Source organism: Silene latifolia, chromosome Y (genome assembly GCF_048544455.1).
Source record: "Silene latifolia isolate original U9 population chromosome Y, ASM4854445v1, whole genome shotgun sequence".
Classification (NCBI taxonomy): domain Eukaryota; kingdom Viridiplantae; phylum Streptophyta; class Magnoliopsida; order Caryophyllales; family Caryophyllaceae; genus Silene; species Silene latifolia.
In genome coordinates, this window is record NC_133538.1 from 200443024 (window position 1) to 200470620 (window position 27597).

The 27597-nt window shown below is 42.1% G+C and overlaps 2 protein-coding genes across 2 annotated transcripts; one reads left to right on the forward strand and one right to left on the reverse strand.

Annotated features, from left to right (window-relative positions):
- Positions 1-6966: 6966 nt before the first annotated feature.
- On the reverse strand, positions 6967-8021 carry LOC141629826 (uncharacterized). The gene is made up of 2 exons (XM_074442763.1): positions 7923-8021; positions 6967-7491 (listed from the first exon to the last, which is right to left on the reverse strand). The coding sequence occupies exons 1-2, from the start codon at positions 8019-8021 to the stop codon at positions 6967-6969; spliced, it is 624 nt and encodes a 207-aa protein (XP_074298864.1).
- A 15894-nt stretch (positions 8022-23915) lies between these two features.
- LOC141629827 (uncharacterized) lies at positions 23916-24764 on the forward strand. The gene has a single exon (XM_074442764.1). It carries the CDS (start codon positions 23916-23918, stop codon positions 24762-24764), a length of 849 nt encoding a protein of 282 aa, XP_074298865.1.
- Positions 24765-27597: the final 2833 nt, after the last annotated feature.

A 27597-nucleotide genomic window follows, 5' to 3' on the forward strand; every position in this document is an offset into this window, starting at 1 on the left:
GAAGCTACTTGATGCAGGTATTATCTATTCTGTTGGTCATTCTAAGTGGGTGAGTCAAGTTCAGGTGGTTCCTAAGAATGGAGGGACTACCGTGGTTAAGAATGACAAAAATGAGTTGATACCTACTAGAGTAGTAACTGGCTGGCGGATGTGTATAGATTACAGACAGCTGAACGTTGCCACAAAGAAAGATCATTTTCCCCTTCCTTTCATTGATCAAATGGTAGAAAGGTTAGCTTCTCATAAGTTTTTCTGTTATCTAGATGGGTACTCAGGGTTCTTTCAGATCCCTATTCATCCGGATGATCAGGAAAAGACTACTTTTACTTGTCCTCAGGGTGTTTTTGCTTATCGCAGGTGTAATGCCCCTGCCAGCTTTCAAAGGTACATGATGGGGATATTTTCTGAGTATATTGAGTCTATTATGGAAGTCTTTATGGATGATTTCAGTGTCTATGGAAGTGATTTTGCTAACTTTCTGTCTAACCTTCATAAAGTGTTGCAGCGCTGCATTGAGGTTAACCTTGTGCTTAATTGGGAGAAGTGCCACTTTATGGTCAACGAGGGAGTTGTCTTAGGGCACTTAGTTTCTGACAGAGGTATTGAGGTTGACAAAGCAAAGGTGCAAGTGATTCAGCAATTACCTCCTCCTGTTAATGTCAAGGGAGTGAGGAGTTTCCTTGGTCATGCTGGCTTTTATCGCCGGTTTATCAAGGACTTTTCAAAAATTGCTAAACCACTTACACAGCTGCTGCTTAAGGATGCCCCTTTTGTATTCACTGATGAGTGTCTTTCTGCTTTTAACAGGTTAAAGCAGACCTTAATTTCTGCGCCGATTATACAGCCTCCCGACTGGGATTTGCCGTTTGAGATTATGTGTGACGCTAGTGACTATGTACTAGGAGCAGTGCTAGGCCAAAGGAAAGACAAAGCTTTGAATTCAATATACTATGCAAGCCGAACTCTGGATGAGGCTCAAGTGAAGTACACCACTACTGAGAAAGAACTGCTAGCTATGGTTTATGCGCTAGAAAAATTTCGTTCTTATTTGATAGGGTCAGAAGTTACTGTTTTTACTGACCATGCAGTGCTGAGACACCTTCTTGCTAAGAAGGAAGCTAAACCACGGCTGTTGAGATGGATACTCCTCCTTCAGGAGTTTGATTTGCAGATAAAAGATAAGAAACGTGCCGAGAATGTAGTAGCTGATCATTTGTCGTGACTGTCATAGCAAGAGGGAGAAGATTCTTTACCTATTGATGATTCTTTTCCTGATGATTCTTTATTTGCTGTTCTGTCTTCTATTATTAACCAAGATCCTTTGTATACATATTTAGCTAATTACGTTGTTAGTGGCACGCTGCCACCCGACCTTTCTTATCAGCAGAGGAAGCGTTTTCTTTATAACGCTAAGCAGTACTTCTGGGATGACCCTTATTTATTTGAGTGTGCATACGGTCTCTACAGACAGTTTATTCCGCAGTGGGAGACCAAAGCAATCTTAGAGGGCTGTCATTCATCTCCTTATAGTGGTCATCACGGTCCATCGTGCACCGTGGCTAAGGTACTCCAATATGGCTTTTATTGGCCTACTTTGTTTGCTGATGCTAAAGTTTTTGTTTCAGCCTGTGATGCTTGCCAATGCTATGGGAAAATTTCAAAGAGACATGAGATTCCACAAAATGGTATCCTAGAGGTCAAGGTTTTTTATGTCTAGGGCATCGATTTCCAAGGACCATTCCCGACTAGCAAAGGTAAAAGGTATATCTTGGTAGCTGTAGATTATGTATCTAAGTGGGTGGAGGCAATTGCTTCAGCCCATTGTGATGCCAAGACCGTGATTAAAATGTTTAAAAAGATTATATTTCCCCGATTTGGTGTCCCTAGGGTCGTCATTAGTGATGGGAAAATGCATTTTAAGAAAAAGAAACTAACTTCTATTTTGTCTAAGGTTGGTGTTCAACACCGGTGTGGTTTGGGGTATCATCCCCAAACTAATGGTCAAGTTGAGGTCTCTAATCGTGAGATTAAAGAGATCTTAGCTAAGGTAGTTTCTAAATCACGGAAATATTGGAGTCTTAAACTGGAAGACACATTGTGGGCTTATAGGACAGTCTTTAAAACACCGATTTGTGCATCACCATATCGGCTGGTTTACGGGAAGTCATGCCATTTACCTGTTGAGTTAGAATGTAAGGCTTGGTGGGCAATTCGTGAACTTAACTTTGATCCTAAGTTGTGTGGTCAGAACCGTTTATTGCAGCTAGATGAACTGGAGGAGTTTAGGCTAAATGCCTATGATAGCTCACGCATCTACAAAGAGAAGATGAAGAGATGGCACGACAAGCGGATCATACCTCGTGAATTTCATGTCGGGCAGAAGGTGTTGCTGTTTAACGCCCGACCGCGTTTATTTCCTGGCAAGCTGAAGTCCAGATGGAGTGGCCCTTATTTAGTGACAGCTGTCACTAAATTTGTGTCTATTGAGTTAGAAAATTCCGAGGGAAATAGGTTCAAGGTGAATGGGCAATATGTAAAGCATTATCATGAGGCAAATGATGCAGACAACCGCGTTGAAGTCTTGTACTTCGACAATCCTGATGAGCCAGCTAATTGAAGCTAGAAAGGTCGTGCGGGACCTCTTAAACCTGCGCTATCCGGGAGGCAACCCGGACTGTTTCATTATACTTTTGTTTGAACTTGTTCTTCTTTTTTATGTTTTGTGTTTAAAAGTCTTTCTACGCTGAAATATCACGCATTTCCTAGTCTTGTACTTCCTTTTATACGTTTTTACAGGTGATTTGATTCGATCGAGTGGTAATTCTACTCGATCGAACCTTTTGGCTGGAATTTTCACTCGATCGAGCATCTGCTGCTCTCGATTGAAGCCCTGCAAAACCTCTTTCCTCGATCGAGCCCCTTTTCTTCTCGATCGAGCACTTCTGGCACCATTTATACTCGATCGAACTACTCTTAATCTCTCGATCGAGTACATGCGTGATACAGCTCCTATTTTTCGCCTGATGCGATGCTAAGAAGCTTTACGTGACCGCCCATATTCATGGTCGGTTTGGGGAGGTCCCTCCTTACGCTGTCTTGTAAGTTTTCCGACTCCCGCTATCCTTTTCTCTTTAGTTTGCATTTCTTTCCCTATTTTCGGTACAATTAGGGCATTGTACGGTTTGGTTTGGGGAGGTATGTATCCATATATGTGTCTTCATGTTTTCTTGTATTTCCGCTTGCACGTTTATTCATTTTCGCATGCATCGTTGTTTTTAATTCGAAAAATCACATAAAATTCAAAAAAAAAATCACGTTTATTTTGAGTCGGAACGATTGAACTTTGACGCTACTTTGAGTCTTTACCCTTGCCTTGCATATTCTTGACATTTTGTTGGCATGGTAATGTGCATAATCTACGAGTTTTTGTTTCTCTCTTATCTGAACGAATAGACTTGACTCATTTATTGGCAAACTACATTTACATTCTAAGGTTAGAGCTCAATAAACTGGTGACAGTCATGACCAGTTTCATATAGGATGTAAGTAGTACTCTCTATAAGGCATGTGACATCAATTTGCATAAGCATGAACTCAATCTTCTTGATACCTGTATGCATTCGGTCTGTGGTTGGTGACACATGTTAGGAGAGGCAGTTCCCTTTATTTCATTCTACCCATGAGCCTCACATAGCCAAATTGCCTATTTTGTCCTGTATAGCTACAATCTATAATTTTGCCTACCCTAGCCGAGCTAGTAATTAGTAGCTGTTTGGAATGTTTCATTGCAGTCTGGTTACATATCTGATCTGATAGGTTGGTGGAAGTGTTGAAGGGAATGAAAAGTAGAAACAATGAAAAAGAAAAAATTGTTATAAGAAAAAATAAATTGAAAAATAATGGAAAAAAGAAAAAAAAAAAGAGAGAGATTATGAAAAAGTCATGTGCCAAAAGCTTATTATGTTGTGATTTATGCTCCCATGTTTTATTTGTATCCTATGGAGAGTTAAAAATTTTATGGTGGTTAGTGAGTTATGTGCTGCAATTTAGCACCGATTTGTATTGATTTATTGAGTATGAAGTTGGGATGTGTTATCAATTTGGATCCGTTACTGCTAGCTTGGCTGCTAACTCCACTTATCCAAATTCATCTTAGCCCCTTCTTACCCATTTCCTCACTTACCCAAATATAAGTCATCGGCATGTGTCTTGGTCATTAGTTGGCGGGAATGCATATGTACGGTTGTAGAGACTTTGTTCATGTTAAACTGCACGCATGTTCTTATGGGTCGAGTTATGTGAGTGCCTTTACTTCTTTCTATCTCCTACTTATATACTCACCCTGTGCTTAATTTGAGTGATGAGCGACCCGTGAGAGTCCGATATTTATGAGTCTTGTAAGGTCGACGGTTCAGTAGTTTGAAACATTGATTTAACTAGTTTGCACTTCCATTTGCCACTTTGTTAGTTGTTGCATTAAACTGGTTTGGGAGGGTGATTTGTAGCTGATGAGTTGGTCCCGTTCCGTTGGTTTTCTTTATTTGCATTCATAGTGAAAGAGAAGTAAAGGAGAAAAGGGTTACAAATAAGTTAATAATGGTAAGGAGAGTATGTGGAAAACAATGAGTCTTAATGGTTACAAATGGAGAGATGAGAGGCACGTGTGGGGTTTTGGTTTGGGGAGATTTGATGTGTGTGTTTTATATAAGGTATTTACCTCATTTTTACACGCATTTCTGTGTTATTTATGTGGTGAATAGCTACAAATGCCCCTGAATAGTCTACTTTGGTTTGTCTTGTGTAAATTGCAGGTACGGACTATAAAGGAGCAAAATCGAGCCTAAACCTATCTCATTCGCATGCATTTTGGAGAATAAGGAATCAGAGCATGGAATCCATCGCTTAAAGACGCATGAATTGATCTCAGAAGGTGCCAAGGAGTCCATATGCGCTAATATAGCTTGATCGGCCAGTTATTTGGTCGATCGAATGTTTTATCCATCAAGAGTTGCTCGATCGAGTTGTTTATCTACTCGATCGAAATGGCTGATTTGAGTAGTACTCGATCGAACTCCTGTTTTACTCGATCGAGAGGAATTTCAAGATTTGTCCTCGATCGAGTGGTTTCATTTCACTCGATCGAGAGGTTTCCCTTTCTATGCGTGTTTTTTGCCTAATTACGAGATGGGCTTTGTAATTAGGATATAAGCTAGGTTAAGTAGGATGATATACTACTTCTTCTTCTCTTAGACTTGGATATTCTTCCTCTCCTATTCTCTCTTTCTTTGAAACCTTACTCAGATCTTACAACTTGTAATTGGTATTTTTATTCTTCCTTTAATCTTAATCCTTGATTGCTCTTTATTATTTCTACTTCCTTAATCCATATTTGTTTTCATTAATATTTCTTTGCTCTTGTTATCATGTTTAATCTTAATTGCTTGTGTGTGATTGTTGTTCCTTCAATAATAATGCATAGCTAATTCCCATTGCTAAGACATAGGGGAGCCATGATTTTAAGGGAAGTGTAAATTGAGTAATTAGGTTTAATGCAAACTTAGTCTATGTTGTTAATTGCTACATATAATTGTTCTTGTCTAATTGAGTCGACGCAATTGGTTAACAAATCACGGTAAACCTTGACCTAGATCGGAAGATTGGAAAGGGTTGGACCTGTAGCGAACATTAGGACACTTTAGTGAGGGCGGAAGCTAAGCTATTTGTGTTTTAGGGTGAATTGAGACCGGAAGGAGATATTCGTTGCCCCATAGATTACACTTGTATTGACCTGAAACCTAGATTGCATCACTAGAGAATCATAATGAACCGACTGTCTTAGCTGTTTTCTCTCTACTTGCTTAATTCCAACTCTCTTGCTTTCTTTCTCTTCCTTGATCTCATTAGATTAGAACAAACAATTCAAACCCCCAAAGACTGGTTACCTTGACGGACTTAGTTAAAGCTGACATTTTCCCATCTCCCTGTGGATATTAACCCTACTTACTGCTAGCTTTTGTTAGTGTATCTAGGTTTTATTTTTGGTACCTGACGACCGTAGCATGAACGATGATGTTGTGTCTCTAGCAACATTAACCGACAAGCAGTGGGAGTATCGTAACTTGCGAAGTTATGTCATTCAATATTTTCAGCGCATATTGACCGTGGTCGATTATACAACACTTTCCAATTTATGTGCTGGTAGAATGTTAAACCTCGCCAATGAGAAACTCGACATCATTGATATCTATGATCAATATGTTGCTAGTCAACCTGAAGAAATTATAGCTGAAGACGATCTAGAAGATCTGGATACTTCATCTTCGTCAACGGAAGAGAATTAAGTTAACTATGTTTTTATTAAGTTGTATTTTTATTTTTCGTTAACTATGTTTTAATTAAGTTGTATTTTTAATTTCTGTTAACTATGTCTTAATTAAGTTGTATTTTTAATTTCCGTTAACTATGTCTTAATTACGTTGATTATGACAATAAAATAACGTATAAAAAAAGAGTGAGTGAAAAATAAAATTAATAACATGATACGATTAATATTACCAATTATCAATTCTTCTCAAATTACATATATATTACTTCAGATTCGTTTTTCTTACCATAAGGGTTGTGCAACAGACCCGAAAAAACATAAGACATCCAAAGAGTGAGTCTTTCAGTATAAATGTCTACATAATGGGCAATGTCATCATCGCGAAGTGACGACCACCGACCATGTATCGGAGGCATGGCACAGTTATCATTGACGCGTAATCACCTACCATGTCTACTTGTTCGTCTTGTATGTAGAATCGATTAGAATAACATCGGGCCACGCTTTTAACATCTCTACACAACATGTGTAAGAGCCTTTGATTCCCCCTCCACCATGTATTCACTGAGATAATTAGCTTCGTTCGCTAGATGTAACATATATTGCACATTGTTCTTCCCATCCCTATCCTTTGCACTCAATCAGGCATTCTCATTGTAAATTTGTTTCAAAATTGGGGCCGGCTGATCAGGAAACCTAAGCGTAAATGCATGTCTAACCATCCCCGGTTTCACATGAGACTGTCGTTGTTGCTTAATAAATTCTTTCTGTTTATCGGTTAACTTTACTCTACGTGTATGATCTTCAAGAAACTTTTCAAAATTATGATTATGAAACCCGCACTTAAGAACTACTTCCCACACACCAACACTTCTATTTATCACCTTTACTGCAAATTGACATTGAAATCTCTTCGGTTTTGACTTTTTTTGCGGTTTTTCGGGATCCTTCGCATTACTTTTGTAAGGTTTACTACGCTCACATGCAACAATTTTATACGGAGGACTTTTTTCCATGTGATACTTATATTTTATCAAGTGAAACCCTAACCCATAAGCAACACCATTAATATGATCAAATGCTTCTTCGAAAGTGTGAAACGTATAATCAAATACAAATTTATCACTATAATCAACATCGTCTCCTTGGGCTTCCTCAGCATTTTCCTAAATTAAATAAAAATAACGAATATATTTTTTTAAAAAAAAAAATAGGACGAAACATGTGAAAAACACGAAATGGTCTGGGCCAAAACGTGTGAAAAACACGCACATGCCTGGGCCAAAACGTGTAAAAAACACGAAATAGCCTGGGCTTAATCGTGTAGATCACACGTTTGGGCCTGGTCTGTTTCATGTAATCCACACGTTAAGGTCTGGTCCATTTCGTGTGGTTTACACGATTAGGCCTGGGCTTAGACGTGTTTTTCACACGTTTTCCTGGGCAAAATCATACATCTGACCCGAATTCAATTTTTTGCAAATCGACATATAAAAAAAAACGTGATTCAAATTAAGATACTTGATTAATACCTTATTTTCCGTGTTGCCTGTGTTGTTATTATCGTAACCAAAACCGTTTTGCTTTTCCGTGTTACCCGTGTTGTTATCATCGTAACCATAACTGCTCCCCTCGCCTTGATCATAACTATCATACTCATTGTAATATCGATAATGTTGTTCGGCATTTCAGTCATTTTCGAATTGCTTTCCGTCGTAATTTTCATTAGTATACGATTCACACATGTATCGGAAAAATGGGTTATTGTCATCCATTTCCGACTTATCGAAAAAAAAAATGTGTTGAATATTTTTTAGAGAGAGAATGACAAAGTTATCAAGTTGAAATGAAATTAGGGGCGACATTTAGTAAAATAGGGACGACTTTAGCAATTTTGTTTATTTTCTCTTTAGTCAAATCTCACTTTTTCATATTACACAGCTACACCCCACCTCACTCTACCTACAATTAGTCCATGAGTCGGCTTTTATCCATTTTCACACAATTTAGTATTGACCCAACCCGTCTTCCTCTTAAGACGAATATCATCCGTCTTAACTCTTAAGCAAGATTAATTGGTTTTTTAAAATCTAAAAAACGAATATACGTTAGAAAAAACAATTCACTGTTTGCTACATGATCAACAACTTATAGGATCTCGAATCGAATCAACTTATAAGATTCGAATCGAATCGAACTTATAGAATCCGAACTTAATCGAACTTATAGGATCTCGAACTTAATCGAACTTATAGGATCGAACTTAACTTATAAGATCGAATCGAATCGAATCGAACTTATAGGATCGAATCGAACTTAAATTAAGTGACATATATGATCTCGAACTTATCAACTTATAGGACTCGAATCGAATCGAATCGAACTTATAGGATCGAACTAAATCGAACTTATAGGATCTCGAATCGAACTTATAGGATCGATCGAATCGAATCGAACTTATGGGATCTGAAGTGAACTTAAATTAAGTTACTTTAAGTCCAAAAAAACAGGGCATAAGTGCGTCATTTGCTACGTTATACTGTAGGAGAGGACTCTCACAAATTTCCCATCTCTTCCGCTAGAAGCTCCAATTTACTTCATCTAACATTCAACAACAATGTCAAAATAACCCGTGGTGGAGCTAGGCGGGACTAGTAGGGGCGGTCACCCCTCTAGCGTTTGAAACTTTTGAAATTTTTGGTTAAAATTTTCGAATTTTGTCGAGACCACTTATTATATTACTCTTTCGCCCTGCTGATAATTTTCGCCCCGCTACTAAAATAACACTACTTTAGTACTTCACCCCAACCATAAATAAATCACCAGCACCCATTCCAAAAATAGCAACAGCAAAAAAAAATGTCTATTTTTAGAAACCTTCTAAAACCCACTTCCAATCTTACCCCTACCATCAAAACCCATTTTCCCATTTTACCCTTCTCCACCGCTGCAACAACCACCGCCGCATCAACCGCCCATATATCCAAATACGCCGGACTCGATCCGACCCGGTCCAATGAAAAACCCAGGTTGGTTGTATTGGGCTCGGGTTGGGCCGGGTGTAGGTTGATCAAGGATATTGACACGAAGATATACGACGTCGTTTGTGTGTCACCGAGGAATCATATGGTTTTTACGCCATTGTTGGCTTCTACTTGTGTTGGTACGCTTGAGTTTCGGTCTGTTGCTGAACCGATTGGGAGTATTCAACCGGCTTTTTCTAATGAACCCGGTTCTTATTTTTCTCTTGCTAATTGTTCCAAAGTTGATACTCAAGATCATGTAGTATGTGGGTTTTGTTTTTGTTTTACGTTTGATGGTTTAGTAATAATTGCACAAGACGGTCTCTTGATAAATAAATGAATTGTTTTTTTTTTCTTTTACAAAATGGGAACGTCTCATAATATTAAACCGGTTTATTCTATAATTTGTGTTGATTGTTTGTCTTGTTGAATTTTGTGATCTGGTAATCTCGTGTGTGAATACTTACGAATTACGATCAATCACTGTTTGAGTGGGTCGAGTGATCATTTATTCATGGAAATGTATATGAACTTAAATGATCATGGGCTGGGGCCCTTCTGGGAATGGGTTTGTTCTAAAGTTTTAAGCATTGTTAATCATAACAATAATCACGTTACGACATTGTCTTAAGGGCTCTCGGAAATTATGGGTACAACAATCCGGTTAATGGGATATTGGTGTATGATTTAGGAGTTAGAAATTAGGTTTATAGTAAGTTGATCATGGTCTCATGGATCTTGGAGAAATTCTTATGTGGAACGCTTAGTCGCGTACCAATGTACCATATTAATCCTGGCCATAAGAAAGTCCGAATTAACAACATTGTCCTTATTTCTTCCTTCTTTCCTTATTCACGTTAGTCGGATTTTCTTTCCTCTTTTCTTTTTTGGAATATTTTATCTGGTCCAAATTTAATTGTATTTAGGCTAGAGTCTTTTGTGAGATCCAAAATTAATTTCTTATTTCTTGTGCAAAGTGGAAGATGGAAGAAATGAGCGAATAAGAGGGAGTATAATGGACCAAGCATAATATAATGGAACAGGGATGCTAAGGTGTTACACCCGACCCAGCGTACCTAACAATTTTTCTGGGTCTTGTTAGGATGGATGACATGTTTTTCTTATGAAGCTAGGATTATGGTATAAGTGTGTATGGATTCGAGCATTCAATCGATATCTAGTGTCAAGAACTTGCATTTTTATTGCCTAATTATTCAATTTTGAGATAATTTTAGACTCACCCTGTTGTCGTCTCGTTTTTGGGATTTTTGGAGGGTAGCATATAAAGGTTCGAAGTTGAAACATTAGGTTGTATTTAATCATTTAATATTTTTTATATTAATATATATACTTAAAAAAGGAAGTTTTGAAACGATTTCATTGGCTATTACTTTAGAGCGATTTCATTGGATTCTAAAGTTTGGATGAGTAGGATATATACTATTTAGCACTATAAATAAGTTTTTGATGGCAATGAATTTTAATATGAAAATTTCATGTATCCCTCCCCCAATGCGTTTCCCTTCACATGTCATTTTTTTTTTTAACAGAACTAATTACCGAGTCCTAATGTATACGTTAAAATTTGTTGTTTTTAATTATTTTTTATGAATTTTTAAATCATGTTTTTCTTTTTCAATGCAGTCCAATCTCAAGATACATTCTACATACGAAAATTTGATCCACTACCTATAATGTAATCCTCTATAGTATTGAATGGTAAGATTTTATTAGTTATCTTGACTATAAACAATAGTGATTATCAATTTGAATTAAATGATGATGAAATTGCTAATGACATCTACCCTAATTCGAAAGCGCAACCACGCATCTACTCTATTTATTCCAGAGAGGGAGCCAAACAAATCCAAAGCTCGAGTTAAATTGCGCCCTTTTCTTCTAATCTTTGTTATATAGTTAATGATTTCATAGTTATTAATTGCTTTTGATCACAAGTAATAATTGTGGTTTCAAACGACATTGTCAGAGAACATATCACAAATACTATCCTACAACCAGTTGTATAATAGCATTGTACAACCGCTTCAAAGTTGTTGAGCCCTTACACAAAATTGTTGAGCTATTTTACAAGTTATAGAGCTATTTTGCGAAGTTATTGAGCTTAATAATTATTTTGGTAAGCTCAATAACTTTGTACCATAGCTCAATAATTTTGCTAATAGAGTTCGACAACTTTCTAACAACGCTCAGTTACATTAACTAAGTCGTATATACAACCAGTTGTATAATACATTAACTAGAGAACATATACTACAAAGGTTTAAGTACATAAAAGAACATGGTTGCAAATTACACGCAGGGCAATTTGAGTTTTATATATGAGTTTGTATCTGACTTATTTGACATGAAGTTTAAAGTCATTTTAGGTCACAGACAAAAGATAAAATGGTACGAAAAAGCGGTATTCAATAATTTAGTGAGAGAACGTCTATAAAATTTTGATGTTATCTTTAATGTATATGTGTTTTATTATTCTTTCTTAGTTATTTTGTTTGCATGCATGCATCGTGATCTAATGATTTTTACCATCTTATTCAATAGCTAAATTGGAGAAAATAAAATATAACTTTAACTTGGGAGTTTTGCTTCCGTTTTGTGTCAATTTGTAAACAGATTCATACGGAGTTATTTAGTCTTTCTTATGTTATATTAACTTATTAGATTTTGTGTGCAAGGATTGGATAAACATGATCAGGGGTATGCTGTATGCACGAGGTATTTCTGCAGGAGGGACTTGGTTGCTGAAGTTATTGTATATTAGTATATGTTCTCATACATACCTTCATTCAGTGTGTATAAGAACTTCCAACATCTTACCTGTATTAAAATCAATAAGAGAAAAAACAAGTTCTCATATTTACAAAGAGAGTATAATTTATGCATTTCTGTGAAGGCCTATAACAATGGAACAATTTACTGTATAATTCATATGATGAGTTCTTGATCAGGATTAAGATTTGATTTAAGAAGTTACATTCATCAACTAGGATAATTTTATTTTAATCAATGAGTACAAATACGTTCTAGCTAAAATTCTATCATGCATCAAATTCAATCAATAATACAGATTACTAATTAAGGTACTCCACGAATTATTCCTACATAGGATTTGATGGGGCATATTCTGCACCCGCTGACCGAGTCAACATATTGAGCAAGGTCAAAGCCAAAAGACAGCAAGTCAACGTATTAGACAGCCTAACCGACGCAGCCTGTCGGCCTGTCACTTGGGTCTCGTTCTCGGCAACTAGCCGGCCGAGAGGCATATTCGCGTACTCACATCCAAGTCCCCTCGGCATGGAGTCAACCAGGCCAGCCGGCCTGCCATGGGTCCCTCGGCCGAGGGTAGAACGGTCTTTCCACCTGCTAGCCACTTGGCCACTTGGCCACTACGTGACAAAAGGTGAAAGTCTATAAATACTCCACTTCTCTCATTGAGAAAAGGATCCGAAAACTATCCTAAAACTCACTATTAATCCGGTATAAACTCCCTTATCTCTCTACAATATACTTTGCCAAGTAACACACAACTTAATCTCTTTAATTTTACTGACTTGAGCGTCGGAGTGAGTACGCTCGGTACCAAGCCGAGCCCTCGGTTTGTTCATCTTAAACAGGAAAGAGCGAAAGGAAGAGTCAAGCAAAGACATCATTCAACAAGCTTACGTGGTCATAATCCTGCTCCGGAATTACACCCGGAATAATTGGCGCCGTCTGCGGGGATAGATACTAAAAGCTAGTCACCTCCCTTACAAAAAAAAAACAAAACAAAACCATTCAAAGAGCTAAGAAGATGTCAAAACAACAAGAAATAATTGTGAGTGACTAAACTGCATTCTACCAGGATGACACGTTCCCTAATTCTGAGATCGGGCAGTCCCCCACCGGCCGAGTCATTGAGCCGGTGAAATACGGGATGCCAAGAGAGCCAGAAACACCGCCGCCCACCGGCCAAGTCACCGTCATGGGACATGTGGTCGATGCGGCCAAATTGAAACTATTCCTGGACCTGATGGGTGGTACGCCGGTTACCCCTGTTCAACCGACAGGGGCAGCAGCGCCTCCACAGGTGACCAGGGCCCATAAAGTGACTCCGAACAACTTGACCGGAGTAATACAAGGAGCTGGGCATGCTAGGACGCCGGCGGAGCCCGTGGTGCCAGTGGCAGACCAAAGTCCTTCCCCCACTCGCGGGAGGACAGCGTCGCCGCGGCAACAACGAGGCCCGCCCCGAATAAATGAAAGAAGTCCGACTCTCCAAAGTCGGACAACAAGAAGCCCTTCCCGCCAGACGGAGAGAAGCCGGACTAAGGTTGCGAGGAGCCGATCGCCGCGTGTCATTCGACACGTGGTCAGACAGCCCCTCAGTGCCTATGTCCTCAAAGTCTCTGTGCCGACTAAACTGAAGCTGCCGCCCCTATCATACAAAGGGGATAGTGACCGAACCGACCACGCCGAGGCTTTCGAGTCGTACATGTCGTTATGGGAGCAGCCTGATGTGGTATGGTGCCGAGTCTTCCCAACGACCCTGCATGGGATGGCCCAAAGTTGGTACAAGGGGCTACCCAACGGCTCGGTATACTGTTATGCCGACCTAAGGGATAACTTCATAGCCCAGTACGCTTGCAACAAGAGAAGGGCCGTGGAGATATCAGATCTCCTGACTATCCGACAGGGGGAGGACGAGTCCCTCCGGAGCTATGTGAAGAGATTCGACGCTAAGGTTCAGCAGATTCGTGAGCTGAACACCGAACTGGCGGCCTTCGCACTGATGAAGGGCCTCCCGAAAGGCGAGTTCAAAAATGAGCTGATCAAGTGCGAGGACCTCAACCTCGACACCGCCAGAAAGATGGCCGACCGAGCCGTAAAGGTGGAGGACTATCACAAGACCTGGGTAGGCCACAGCGAATCTGGGCACCCATAGAGGAAGAGCCGCCGGGAGAACGTTGATGAAGGTCGCCGTGACATGAATCGGTCACGGCCTGAGAGATTTAATAGGAAACAGAACTCGGTGGGCGCCGGGGGGAGTTCGGGACCATACACCCAGAAGCGGTACAGCAGTCTCACCCCCCTGGTCAAATCACCGGCCGAGGTTTTTGCCCTAAGCAAGAATGAAGGGCAGAAATGGGCAAGGCCCCCAAAGGCGAGGGGGGACGGCGACCTTAGCCAGTTTTGCGATTACCACGGCCAAGCCGGCCATAAGACCGACAACTGTCGGCATCTGAGGAACGCCATCGAGGAGCTGATCCGAAAGGGGGCCCTCAGCAAGTATGTAACTGGAGGCCCAGAAACAAGCTCCGACGGGGCGAATAGAAAATCATTATTCCAACGAATGGGAGTGATCCAGGTTGTCATCGGGGGAACGAGAACGGTGGGTCAGCTAATGGGCACAAACGGCACTTGAATGAGCTATACCAAGCCATCAACTTTGTGCCCAAAACAGCGATCCCCGGTTCCACAATCCCCGATATAACCATTGGGAAGAAGGACTACGAGGGAGTCGTCGCTCCGCACAGCGACCCGCTTGTAGTCCACCTAGACATAGCCAACCACTTGGTCAAAAGGTGCCTGATTGACACAGGCGCCTACACAAACATCATGTTCAGGGAGTGCTTTCTCAATCTCGGTCTGAAGATTGAAGACCTGAGCCCCTGCACCAACCCGCTATACAGCTTCTCCAGGGCCGGCCTGGTACCCCTGGAGTCAATCAGACTGCCGGTGATGTTTGGCCAAGACGATGCGGCCAAGAATGTTTTATCTGAGTTCGTGGTCATTGATGGTTCGTCTGCCTACAATGTTCTCATAGGCCGAGTCACTTTGAGCGAGGCCGATGCAGTGATGTCTATCCGGGCCCTGACATTGATGTATGTCTCGGACCGGGGGGAAGCGCAAAAGCTCATCTCAAAGGACGAAAGAGACGAAATAGTCAATATCCAAGTATCTGCCAGGGGGTGCAACATGCAATCCCTCAAAGTGGCGAAGAAATCAGAGAAAGGGAAGAACCCATCCTTACAGCAGGAGGTGATCCGATGCACACCAACGTCGGCATGGTCGAAGGAGCCGAGATCGAGGAAGTGGAAATTGACCCAGGGCGCACCGCAACTGTCGGTGTCGGCCTGGAGCCAAAATTCAGAGCCGATCTCCTAGACCTGCTGAGGGAGAATAAAGATGTCTTCGCCTACTCAGCAGCCGAGATGCCAGGCGTGAGCCGGGAGGTGATCGTTCACAAGCTGAACGTACTCTCCACCGCTCGCCCTGTCAAGCAGAAGATGAGGAACTCCTCGGCTGAGAAGGATGAGGCCATCAAAGCCGAAGTAGACAAACTATTAGAGGCAGGCTTTATCATGCCTTGTACTTACCCTGAGTGGCTAGCAAATGTTGTAATGGTGAGGAAGTCATCAGGGGCGTGGAGGATGTGTGTTGATTTTACCAATCTTAATAAAGCGTGCCCTAAAGATTGTTATCCCTTGCCTAGAATAGATAGTATAATTGACGCAACGACAGGCTACACCATGCTAAGCCTGCTAGGCGCCTTCTCAGGGTATCATCAGGTGTTTATGGCCGAAGAAGACATGCCTAAGTGCGCATTCATCACCGGAAACGGCACATACATGTATAAAATGATGCCGTTCGGTTTGAAAAACGCTGGCGTAACTTACACTAGGCTGGTGGACAAAGTGTTTCAAGATCAAAAAGGGCGAAACATCGAGGCTTACGTCGACGATGCTATTTTAAAAAGCAAGTCTGACAGCGAGCACTTGGCCGACTTGAGCGAGACATTTTGTTCACTAAAAAAATATAAGATGAAGCTTAACCCAATGAAATGCAACTTCGGTGTCCGGGCCGGCAAGTTCCTCGGCGTGCTTGTCAGCGCCAGGGGAATTGATGCCAATCCAGAGAAAGTCCAAGCAATACTAGACCTGCCGGAGCCGAGGAATCGAAAAGAGGTTATGATGTCGATCCGGGAGGATGGCGGCTCTCGCCCGCTTCATCTCTCGGTCGGCCGACAAGAGCACCCCATTCTTTAAAGTGTTGAAGGGGAATAAAGACTTTTGCTGGGGGGAGGAACAGAGTGCGGCTTTCAAGCAACTGAAAGCCCACCATCTAACTCTCCTGACCCTGTCCAGGCCGATGCTGGGGGAGACGCTATACCTATATTTAGCAGTTACCTCGGCCACGGTTAGTGCCGTAATCATCAGAGAAGAAAACAAGCAGCAACACCCAATCTACTTTATTAGCCATACACTGCTAGCCGCCGAAAGAAATTATCCACTTATCGAAAAAGCAGCCCTCGCCGTAGTCGTTGCCGCAAGGAAGCTGAAACCCTACTTCGACGCACATCCCGTGACGGTCTTAACCGACCAGCCATTGGAGAAAGCGTTGGAAAAATTCGAAAAATCCGGCAGACTTATCAAATGGGCAGTGGAGCTCTCCGGCTTTGGCATTCAGTACAAGCCGAGACCTTCGATAAAGGGGAAAGCACTTGCAGACTTCCTAGCCGAGTGCACATATCAAGAAGAATCACATCCCGGGGTGTGAGAAGTATACACCGACGGGTCCTCCACAGTGAACAGCTCAGGAGCCGGCATCCTTATCACCAGCCCTAACGGAGACGAGTTTGAGTACGCCTTGAAGTTTACCTTCTCGGCCTCAAACAACGAATCCGAATATGAGGCGGTGATAACTGGAGTCGAGTTAGCTAGAGCTGCCGGGGCGGAACATATTGTGTTGAAGACAGATTCACTCCTAGTGACCAATCAAATCAGAGGAGAGTATGAGACTCGAGACGACGGGATGGTGAGGTACCTGGAAAGGGTAAAACCCGACACCGCAAAATTGAAATCTTTCCAAATACAGTGGATCTCAAGGTCTGAGAACAACCGAGCCGACGCTCTCTCAAAACTTGCCAGTTCAAGCATCAAGAATGTCAGTCGAACCGTGCTGGTGGATATCAGGAATGCCAAAAGCATCACTGAGACCGTCGGCATGGTGGGCGACATCGAAGCCAAGACGATGTGGATGACTCCGATAATGAAATACAAACTAACAAAAGAGTTACCGGAGGACCGCAGTCTCTCTCAGAAGATAAGAAGGATCGCCGCAAGGTACTTGGTGTTCGAAGGAGAACTATACAGAAGGTCCGTGATAAGACCACTCTTGAAATGTGTCGGCCCAGCCGACGCGGAGCTCATACTGACAGAGATTCACGAAGGCATCTGCGGACATCACATGGGGGCGAGAACGTTAGCACACAAAGCTCTCCGAGCCGGCTACTTCTGGCCTACCATGCTGAAAGATTCCAGAGCAAGGACCAAAAAGTGCAAGAATTGTCAGATGCATGCTCCGGTAATACATGCACCTTCCCGAGTCCTACAACCGGTACTTAGTCCCCTACCATTTTCACAATGGGGGATGGATTTACTTGGACCATTTCCGACGGCCTCCGGAGGAAGGAAGTACCTGATCGTCGCCGTTGACTACTTCACCAAATGGGTCGAGGCTGTCGCGGTACCTGCCAAGACCACGGTGGCCGTAATAAAGGTGATTTGGGAGAACATCATAACTCGTTTTGGGTTACCCCAAGTCATGGTATTTGACCACGGCCGAGAATTTTGGAGTGACATGGTGATGAACTGGCTGGAAGAGCTCGGTATCAAATTCGCATACTCCTCCGTCTGCCACCCTCAGAGCAACGGGCAGGCGGAGGCAGCTAATAAAACAATATTGAACGGGTTGAAAAAGAAGGTTGAAGATCTAAAGGGAAGATGGGCGATGAACTACCGGCGTCCGTGGTCACTTCGAACCACGGAAAAAGAAGCAACGGGGTACAGTCCATTCCACCTAGTCTATGGGTGCGAGGCCGTCCCGCCAATTGAAGCGATGGTGCCGACATTTAGAACGCAAACCTTTGACCCGATCGAAAATGAGGAAGGCACGAGAGCCTCCCTAGACACTGGTCGAAGAAAGTCGAGATACGGCACGACTCAACTTGGCAGTATATCAAAACCGAATGAGAAGAGCATACAACCGTAGGGCCCACAAAAGGGACTTAAAAGTTGGAGATCTAGTCCTGAGAAAGTCGGCCGCAACAAACAAAGGAAACATCCATGAAAAAATGACGGCCAACTGGGAAGGACCCTACAAGGTAGTGGAAGAAATGAGGTTGGGGACATACCGGCTGACAAACATGGAGGGTGTGCCTCTAATGAGCCACTGGAACACAGACAACCTTAGGAAATATTTCATATAGCGGCGGAGGTGTCTGAGACCGTTGTGGGCACCCCAACGCGTGATTATATCTAATGAAGAGTGATCCAAGTTTTCCATCAAAATGAAGAGTCCCCTCCGTAGTCGTACCAAGGTAGACGCCACGGCCAAAGCCGGGCAGTCACTAGTAGACGCCACGGCCAAAGTCGGGCAGTCACTACAATGGCAGTTGATACTCGCGAAAGCGACCAACATGCTTAGTAGACGCCAGCCGGGCAGTCACTACAAATGCAGTTGATACTCGCGAAAGGGACCAACATGCTTAAGAACGTATGAGTACAGTTGAGAACGCAAATCTGACTGCCCCGGCCAATCCGGGAGTGGCAGAGGAAGCGATCAATATGTCTATAGATACGAACGCTGTCGAGCCGTAACCTCGATTGCCTCGGCCAAAGCCGGGAGTGACGGGGAAACAACGACCGATATGCTAACATGTTCACAACGGCAGTTGGGAAGCGCAAATCTGACCGCCTCGGCTAAGACCGGGAGTGGAGGAGGAAGCGACCGACATGCCAACATGTTTGAAGACATGTTTACGACAGCGGTTGGAAAGCGCAAATCTGACCGCCTCGGCTAAGACCGGGAGTGGAGGAGGAAGCGACCAACATGCCAACATGTTTAAAAAAAAAAACGTTTAAGTACAGTTGAGATACGCATTCTAACTGCCTCGGCCAAGCCGAAGGTAAAAACGAAAAAAATCGTTCAATATGTTTAAAAACGTAAGGAGACAACTGAATGAAGGATTGAGATCAAAGCCCCGGCCAAGCCGAGGGCAAGTAAACAGACTTTATTAAAAATGTTTATAAGTAAGACAAGAAAAAGTCGACGGCCGTCCCCATAGTGATAGCCTAAACACAACCTACCAAAGTTTAACAAAAACAAAAGGTACAGCAAAAGGTTACAAACATAAGACTTGAAAGCGCCAAAAGGATGGCAGGGAGGAAAGGCTCAATAGTTGGCCCCGAGCGGTGAAGGTCGTCGGAGGGACCGGGTGAATCTGGTGACGACCGCCCGTCTCCCTATGCTTGTTGTTGCTCGCCACCGGCAGCAGTAGCAGCATCACCAACGGTGGGCGACCCAGAGGAAGGCTTGGCAGCTTCACTTGCCTTGACCCTCTCAGCCTCCTCTCTGGCCTCCTTCACCTTAGCATCCTGGGCCGCCTTCTCCACAGCCTCCTTAGCGGCCTTCGCCACCTTCGCCTCATCCGCGGCCTTGGCCTCCGCAGCAGCGGCCTTCTCATCCAGAAGCCGGTCAAATTCTTGCCACGGGAAGGAGCCTTCAGGAACGAGCTCTTTAATTGCATCCCTGGTAGCATCTTCAGCTTGGTCGCGGTACTGGGCACACATGTCAGGGATGATGACGGTCTTCAGCGTCTCAATGTCCTTCTCCCTCTGAACAAGGATAGCCTTGGTGTTCTTATGCTCCTTCGCCTCAGCCGAATGCAGAGTCTTCCATCTCTCCTTCTGCTCAACCACGACCTTATAGCCGCCCTCAAATTTGTCTTTCTCCTCCCGCAGCTTAGCAGCGTCAGGCTCCACAGCCTCAACCTTGGCTCTCTCGGCTAGGACCGCCTTCTCAGCGTCCTCCCTAAGCTTTCGCTCAGCGAGGAAGTCCTTCTTAGCGGCAGCAGGCGTCTTTTCCTTCCTCTTATTTGAAGGAGGAGGACCCTCAACAACGATGACCTCCTCTTCAACATCGACGACCACCTGCTCCTTTTGGATTACGGGGATTGAAGATTGAGCTGGAGTTGACGTCGTTGCCGCCGTAGACGTGTTGGTCTCCGGCGCGGCACGTTACCAGCAATCTGCGCTTGAGCCGCCGCCACATCCATTGCCTTCAACTGATGCTCCATAAGTTCGTGAGGGGCCGGTCTGCGATCACGTGGCGCGGCCTTAGGATGCAGCTCAACGACTCTCCCGTTCTCGTCAAGTCCCAACCTCTCGAGGACGGAGACAGGCAGTTCCCAGCCAAATCGATCTGCAAAAGAAACGAAGCAGGAGTTAAGCAAAAGAAATAAACCAAGGCTCAAATACAAAAACATAAAAAGCAACGATGGGCCTCATACCGACCCCACTCACCCTGGCTGAGGGCCGGTATGAGGCCGACGTGGCAAAGCAGCTCATCCTGAAGAACGATCTGCGTCGAGGGCATCCATCCCTTCGGCGTGCCATCCTTCTCAGCCTCAAACAGCCTCATTGCCCGCGTTTCGTCCTCATTAAGATAGACCTTCAAGGCGTCCATCTTAAGCTTATTCCGGGAGACATATTTGTCATGCTCCCCTTGATTCTCACACCGCAAATTGACGCGGCTCTGAAAGGACCGGGGCAGCGGATAGTCCTCCGGAACCTCGACGTATACCCACCGCCCCTTCCAGTCCTTGCAAGATGTCAACTTGGAAATGGTAACATAACCCGCCTCGGTCTGTATGCTGTACCACCCCGTGCCACCTAGGGTAATCTACCGAAGATGGTGGAGTCGGCGGAAGAGGTTCACCGTTGGGGCGTCCCCTTTAAAAAGACATAACCATACAAAGCCAACAATCGTCCTGATGTCCAACGGATGCAGTTGGGCCACGACGACATTCATGGCTTTAATTATGGCAGCAACGTATTCATTAAGAGGAAACCGGAGCCCATACTCCAGGTGTCTGATGTACACGCCGATACAACCCTAGGGAGGGCAACAGACGGCTTGATCACCCTCAGGAACAATTATTCTATACCCCCTGCCGAAGGAGTAATGATCTTCAAAAAGGTCAGAACCGGAACAACTAGCGAACTTGTTCGTCCAAGCGCGATCAGGATTGATCGAACAGGCATCACCGTGCCACGAGAAATGCGGCCTCTTTACGACATAAGGGGTCGCCTCATCATCGTCATCATCAAAACCCTCCAAATATTGCTCATCAATTTCAGGAGAAGGCGACTTGGGACCCCCAAACCCTATCGGGGTGACAACCAGTGACTCCTCTTCATCAGGACACGACGGTTCGCCCCCCGGCGCAGAGGTACTGGGTTGAGCATCAGCAGAAGACATGGTAACAATAAATACTTAACAAATAAAAGTTGGAGAAATTTGTTTGTTTACCTTGGAAAAAGTGTTACGCCGAGTAACGCTTTGGATACTAGAGAGAAATTTCTTCGAAAAAGCTAAGAGAGAGGAAATTTTTTGAGAAAATGAAGTTTGATGGCCAAAATGAGGGGGTAACTGCTCTATTTATAGAGCAAAGCCCATTCAGCGGACCAATTAGAGCAAAGCCCATTCAGCGTCCACCAATCAGCACCAGGCCAAGTGTCGAGCATGCAGCCACGGAATGTCAATCGACACACAGTGACAAAACTTCTTCGACACGCTCCATGGTATCCACTTGTTAACGGCCAGCTGATCAACCAAGCTTGGCAGCACCGACCGGGGGCAATCAAAAGCACACGACACTCTCAACCTTGGTCTCGGCCAGTGCCATTTTCCTTTTCCACATTGGATGTCCATTACACAACCATGTGGAGGGGGGATATGGTACGGCCTGAACAGAACCAAGCCGAGGAAGAATAAGCCGAGGAAGAAGCTCAACATGCGCAGAATACGCTCAACACACATCGAAGGTCCATACCACGGCATAGACTACGCTGGGGGCAAATTGATGGGGCATATTCTGCACCCGCTGACCGAGTCAACATATTGAGCAAGGTCAAAGCCAAAAGACAGCAAGTCAACGTATTAGACAGCCTAACCGACGCAGCCTGTCGGCCTGTCACTTGGGTCTCGGTCTCGGCAACTAGCCGGCCGAGAGGCATATCCGCGTACTCACATCCAAGTCCCCTCGGCATGGAGTCAACCAGGCCAGCCGGCCTGCCATGGGTCCCTCGGCCGAGGGTAGAGCGGTCTTTCCACCTTCTAGCCACTTGGCCACTACGTGACAAAAGGTGAAAGTCTATAAATACTCCACTTCTCTCATTGAGAAAAGGATCCGAAAACTATCCCAAAACTCACTATTAATCTCTCTACAATATACTTTGCCAAGTAACACACAACTTAATCTCTTTAAGTTTACTGACTTGAGCGTCGGAGTGAGTACGCTCGGTACCAAGCCGAGCCCTCAGTTTGTTCATCTTAAACAGAAAAGAGCGAAAGGAAGAGTCAAGCAAAGACATCATTCAACAAGCTTACGTGGTCATAATCCTGCTCCGGAATTACACCCGGAACAGGATTAAACTTGACTATTAATTCTATGATAGTAAAAAAATGCTTTTAATCATCTTAATTAACTCCCAAATTTCTTTTGTTCAAAAATTTAAAAAATGCCTACTTAGCTTACGAAAAACTCATTCATATGAGTATAAATATAATAACATATATTGAGGATCTTCTGTCTCATAGGGTGATATTTGTTGTAATATTTTATTTTGTCATAAGTGATGTGTCAAAAGGTAAGTTGAGTGACACACACAATGGGACACAATAGTGGGACAGATGTCAGAGATGATCCTCAAAGTCTTACATTTTATATTAAGAGATATTCAGGAGAGAAGTGAGGAATCATATATAAAAAACAGGGGAAGGAGTGTCGAGTGAATTAAATTGGCCCTACTTGAAAACAATCATATCCATTAATAATTTTCTATATATGCCTAATAAGGTAAGTTTTTTTTAAGATTAATGTCATGACAATTATTTTGAAACGCTATTAAGATATTACCCGGGCAACGCCTAGGCATGAAATCTAGTTTGGTATTAAGTTAGGAATTCAAGACTAAAGTATAGACAACCCAATACAATTAATACATATTTTAAAACTTCTTTTCATATTTAGTTCCTTAAATACAATTTATTGAGTAATTTGGTTAAGATGGGAGGTAGTACCATTTTTGTTTGTGATTTTAGCTAATATAAGGTGAGTGGATGCTTGGATGATGTGGTTTGAGCTAGGTAGATGTACTACTCCCTCCATTCAACCCCACTTTACATGTATTCCATTTCCGTCCATTCAACTCCACTTTACAGGTTTCCTTATTTGGCTAAAAAACTGACAATTCTATCCTTATTCAAAATCTTTATTTACAAAAAATGTCACCAAAACCCCACACTAACCCACCATAAAACCCCACATTTATGTTTTTTTTAATATTTTTAACCTCTTCTTTCTCTTTCTCCATGTACTTTTAATACTTTTTTAATCCGCTCCTTAATATCCGTGTAAAAACCAAAGTTGCAAAGTGTAGTTGAATGGAGCGAATAGTAAATACTCCGTATTCCGTATAGTTACAAACTTCAAAATCGACATGAAGGGCAAAATTGCACATTTCTTGCTCGTGAATTCCGATAATTTGGTCCCCATGAAGGGCAATATTTCAGAAGCTGCCCGCAAGTGGAACGTTACAAGGAAGACGGTATGGCTTTGGTGGACTCGAGCAAAGAAAAAAATAGCTGATGGTGAGATGATTCACTTGCCATCAGGCAGGTTAGGTAACACAAACAATCCAAAAATCATCATTGACAAGGAGAGACTGAAGAGCATACCAAAGAAAAATCGTGCCTCAATCGAAAAGCTTGCAAAAAAACTTGGAGTTGGATATGGAACTGTCCAACGTTGGGTTAAGGCGGGTATGGTAAAAAAGCATACCAATGCAATACACCCAAGCCTAACTGATTCAAACAAACTTGAAAGGCTTATATTTTCTCTTGCATCAACATTTGTTGACATGACTCAAAACAAGATCAAGTTCAAAGGCATGTCACTACAAGTTCACATGGACGAGAAATGGTTCTACATAACTAGAACAACGGAGCGATACTACATTATCCCGGAAGAGGATGTGCCATATCTAGCTTGCCAATCAAAGAGATTCATAAATAAGGTTATGTTCATGTGTGCGGTCACTAGACCCGTGTATGGGGATAATGGTGAAATGGTTTTTGATGGAAAAATTGGAATTTTTCCTTTTCTAGAGGAAATACCAGCAGCCAGAAACAGCAGAAACAGGCCGGCTGGCACATTAGAAACCAAGCCAACCAACTCAATAACAAAAGAAGTAATCAAAGTAATCAAACAGCAGAAACAGGCCGGCTGGCACATTTTGAACATTGAAGTCCAATGTTACAATGTTTATGAAAGAAACATTTCAGATTAAACTGAATGTTTAATTCCTAAACATTCTTTTGTAATGCAATATGTAATGAATGTTCTGAAGTTTTCATATCAAGACTACTTGGTGGTTTTAAAATTTGTCATATCATACACACTAGGTCATCATTGTTGACAGCAACTAGGAGGCTCTCAGGGGGGGACTTGTTCCTCTCATCATTGAGCCTCAATTGGTCATTTAATGCCGCCTTAACCAAGATTGGCCAATACGCATTTACTGTTGCCTTAACCAAGATTGGGGTGACATCTAAATTGGCCATGCATTTACTGCCGCCAAAACCTGCCAAGGGGTGGCATGAAAATAACATCTTTTTGGGAACAACTACGAACAAAAAAAACCCTCATTTAAAAATCATCGGGTCACATTCAGAACAATTGCTAGACCAGCCGCGTAACAGGAAATCAAGTAACCTAGGTAGCAAACAACATTAATCAAGTAACCTTGACAGCATGAAACAAATGAAACAGACCAAATTAACCATCAAACAGCATATTTTCGACAGAAGCAGTAGAAATTACAGAAAATCCACAAATCGATGACAGCAAAACTCAACAGCTATATACACCAAAAACTTGAAGAAAAAAGTGACAGAAGATTCGAAGCAGGTGAACCAGAAAAAAGCAGGTGAACCAGAAACTCCACAAACTTGAAGAAAAAAGCAGTAGAAATTCGAAGCAGGTGAACAAATGAACCAAATGAACCAGAAAATCCACAAACTTGAAGAAAAAAGCAGTAACCTTGACAGCATGAAACAAATGAACCAGAAAATCAACAAATCCACAGAAAATCCACAATTGAAAAAAAACCAAAACTCGAAGCACAAGATTAAGGATGCATTGCCAACCATTTAGCTTTTAAAAGAGGGAAAAGAGTACGAAACCTAGGTAGCAAACAACACATCATCTCAAATGCGTCTTTGTTTTTAGGAAAATCATAATCAATGAATTCGTAGTTAGGATCATCAAAACCGGTAGGAACAAAGTCAAGAGTGTCGAGAACAACTTCAGCAAGTACAGGAGGAGTTCGAGCCGCTTCTAGTGACGCAATAAAACCAAGAGGAGGATCAGGTAAATCATCATACTCAGGAGTGTTTGGAACAATTTCTAAATCCAAAACTGGGCTTTAGGTTTCCGGAACCTCAGTTCCCAGATCATATGGATCAAGCGAATCGGGTATAAATTCATTCGGAAGAATAGATTCCTCATGGTAACTGGAACCACAATCACCGTCACGATCCATCTTTATACCCAAATCTGTGAGTGGAATAATTAATTGATGAGAAAATAAGAAAGTAATCGATACAGAATAATTAGGGTTTTGGTGATTGAATAATGAACGAGAGAAAGAGAGATCGGTTGCGTTTTGAGTGAGGTTAAGATTGAGAGATCGTTTTGAATGAGGTTAAGGTTGCGTTTTGAATGAGGTTAAGAGATAAAGATTGAGAGATGAAGATTGAGATCTCGGTTGGTGAGTGAGAGATGAATTGGGCGGATTAAACGATGAAGATGAGGATGAAGATTGAGAGATTGGTTGGTGAGGATTGAGTGAATGTGAGAGTTTTGGGTGGGATAATTAGGCAGTGGGTGGGTAGAGTAAATGAGGTTAGGTGGGTTGGTGAGTGGGTTGGTGAGTGTTTAATGTAGGTTTGTGGATCCAATTAATGAAATTAGACAATGGCATTTTCTGTAATTAAAATGTGTAAATGAGGGTAATTTGGTCAAGTTTTTTGCTAAAAAGGGAATGGGTAGTTTGGAGTGGATGGTCCGTTTATAGTAACTGTTACCTTTGGAGTGGATGGGAGGAAGTATTCCGTATAGTTACAAACTTCAAAATCGACGTAGTGTGTACGAGTTATGATTTGGCACCGTTAGCTCGCCTATGATGTGTGACTAAGATGGCCTGTGAAGTTCAGACTTATCTAAAAAAGGAAGTGTCATTCTTGAGGATAAAATAGACTTAGTTGGAAGTTGCGAGCATTTTTTTTTGCTAAAGTTTACGTATAATACCATATATATATATATATATATATATATATATATATATTCCTTTTATACTATATCAATGGTAACATTAACTTTTTTACACTTGTCGAGATACGTTTAGCAACGGCAATATCTTTAGTTACACATTATTAAAAATTATAAAAATTTGATATTCTTATAGCAATCATGACAATAAATCAAGCAAGATCTCGCATGACTATATTTTGTTTTATAGATTAAGAATAATATCGAAAATTCCCTACGAGCATGTATAGTGCCAAGATTCTTAATGTTACCATTGGTATGGTATGGAGAGAGTAATATATATATATATATATATATATATATATATATATATATATATATATATATATATATATATATATATATATATATAGAGAGAGAGAGAGAGAGAGAGAGAAGAGATCATGTAAGGCCATGTATATGTATTGAGTCCATAAGTCCTATTATGAGCCATTGGATGGAGGGAGATAGAGGGATGAGATGAACCCACCCAAAGTCATTATAGAAGCTAATTATCATACTTTACGAATCCACCCTAATTAACCACTAATTTACTATATATTTGTTTTCTACCCACCCATTTCTCTCTCATCTCACACATTTCACTCTTCTCTTCTCTCAAAACCTCAATAAAAAACCCAAAAAATCCAAATAAATAAAAAACCTAAAAAATCCAAATAAATAAATAAAACCCAAAAAATCCAAATAAATAAAAAAACCCAAAAAATCCAAATAAATAAAAAAACCCAAAAAATCCAAATAAATAAAAATTCCAAAAAATCAAAAATCCAAACATATCGAAAACCCAAAAA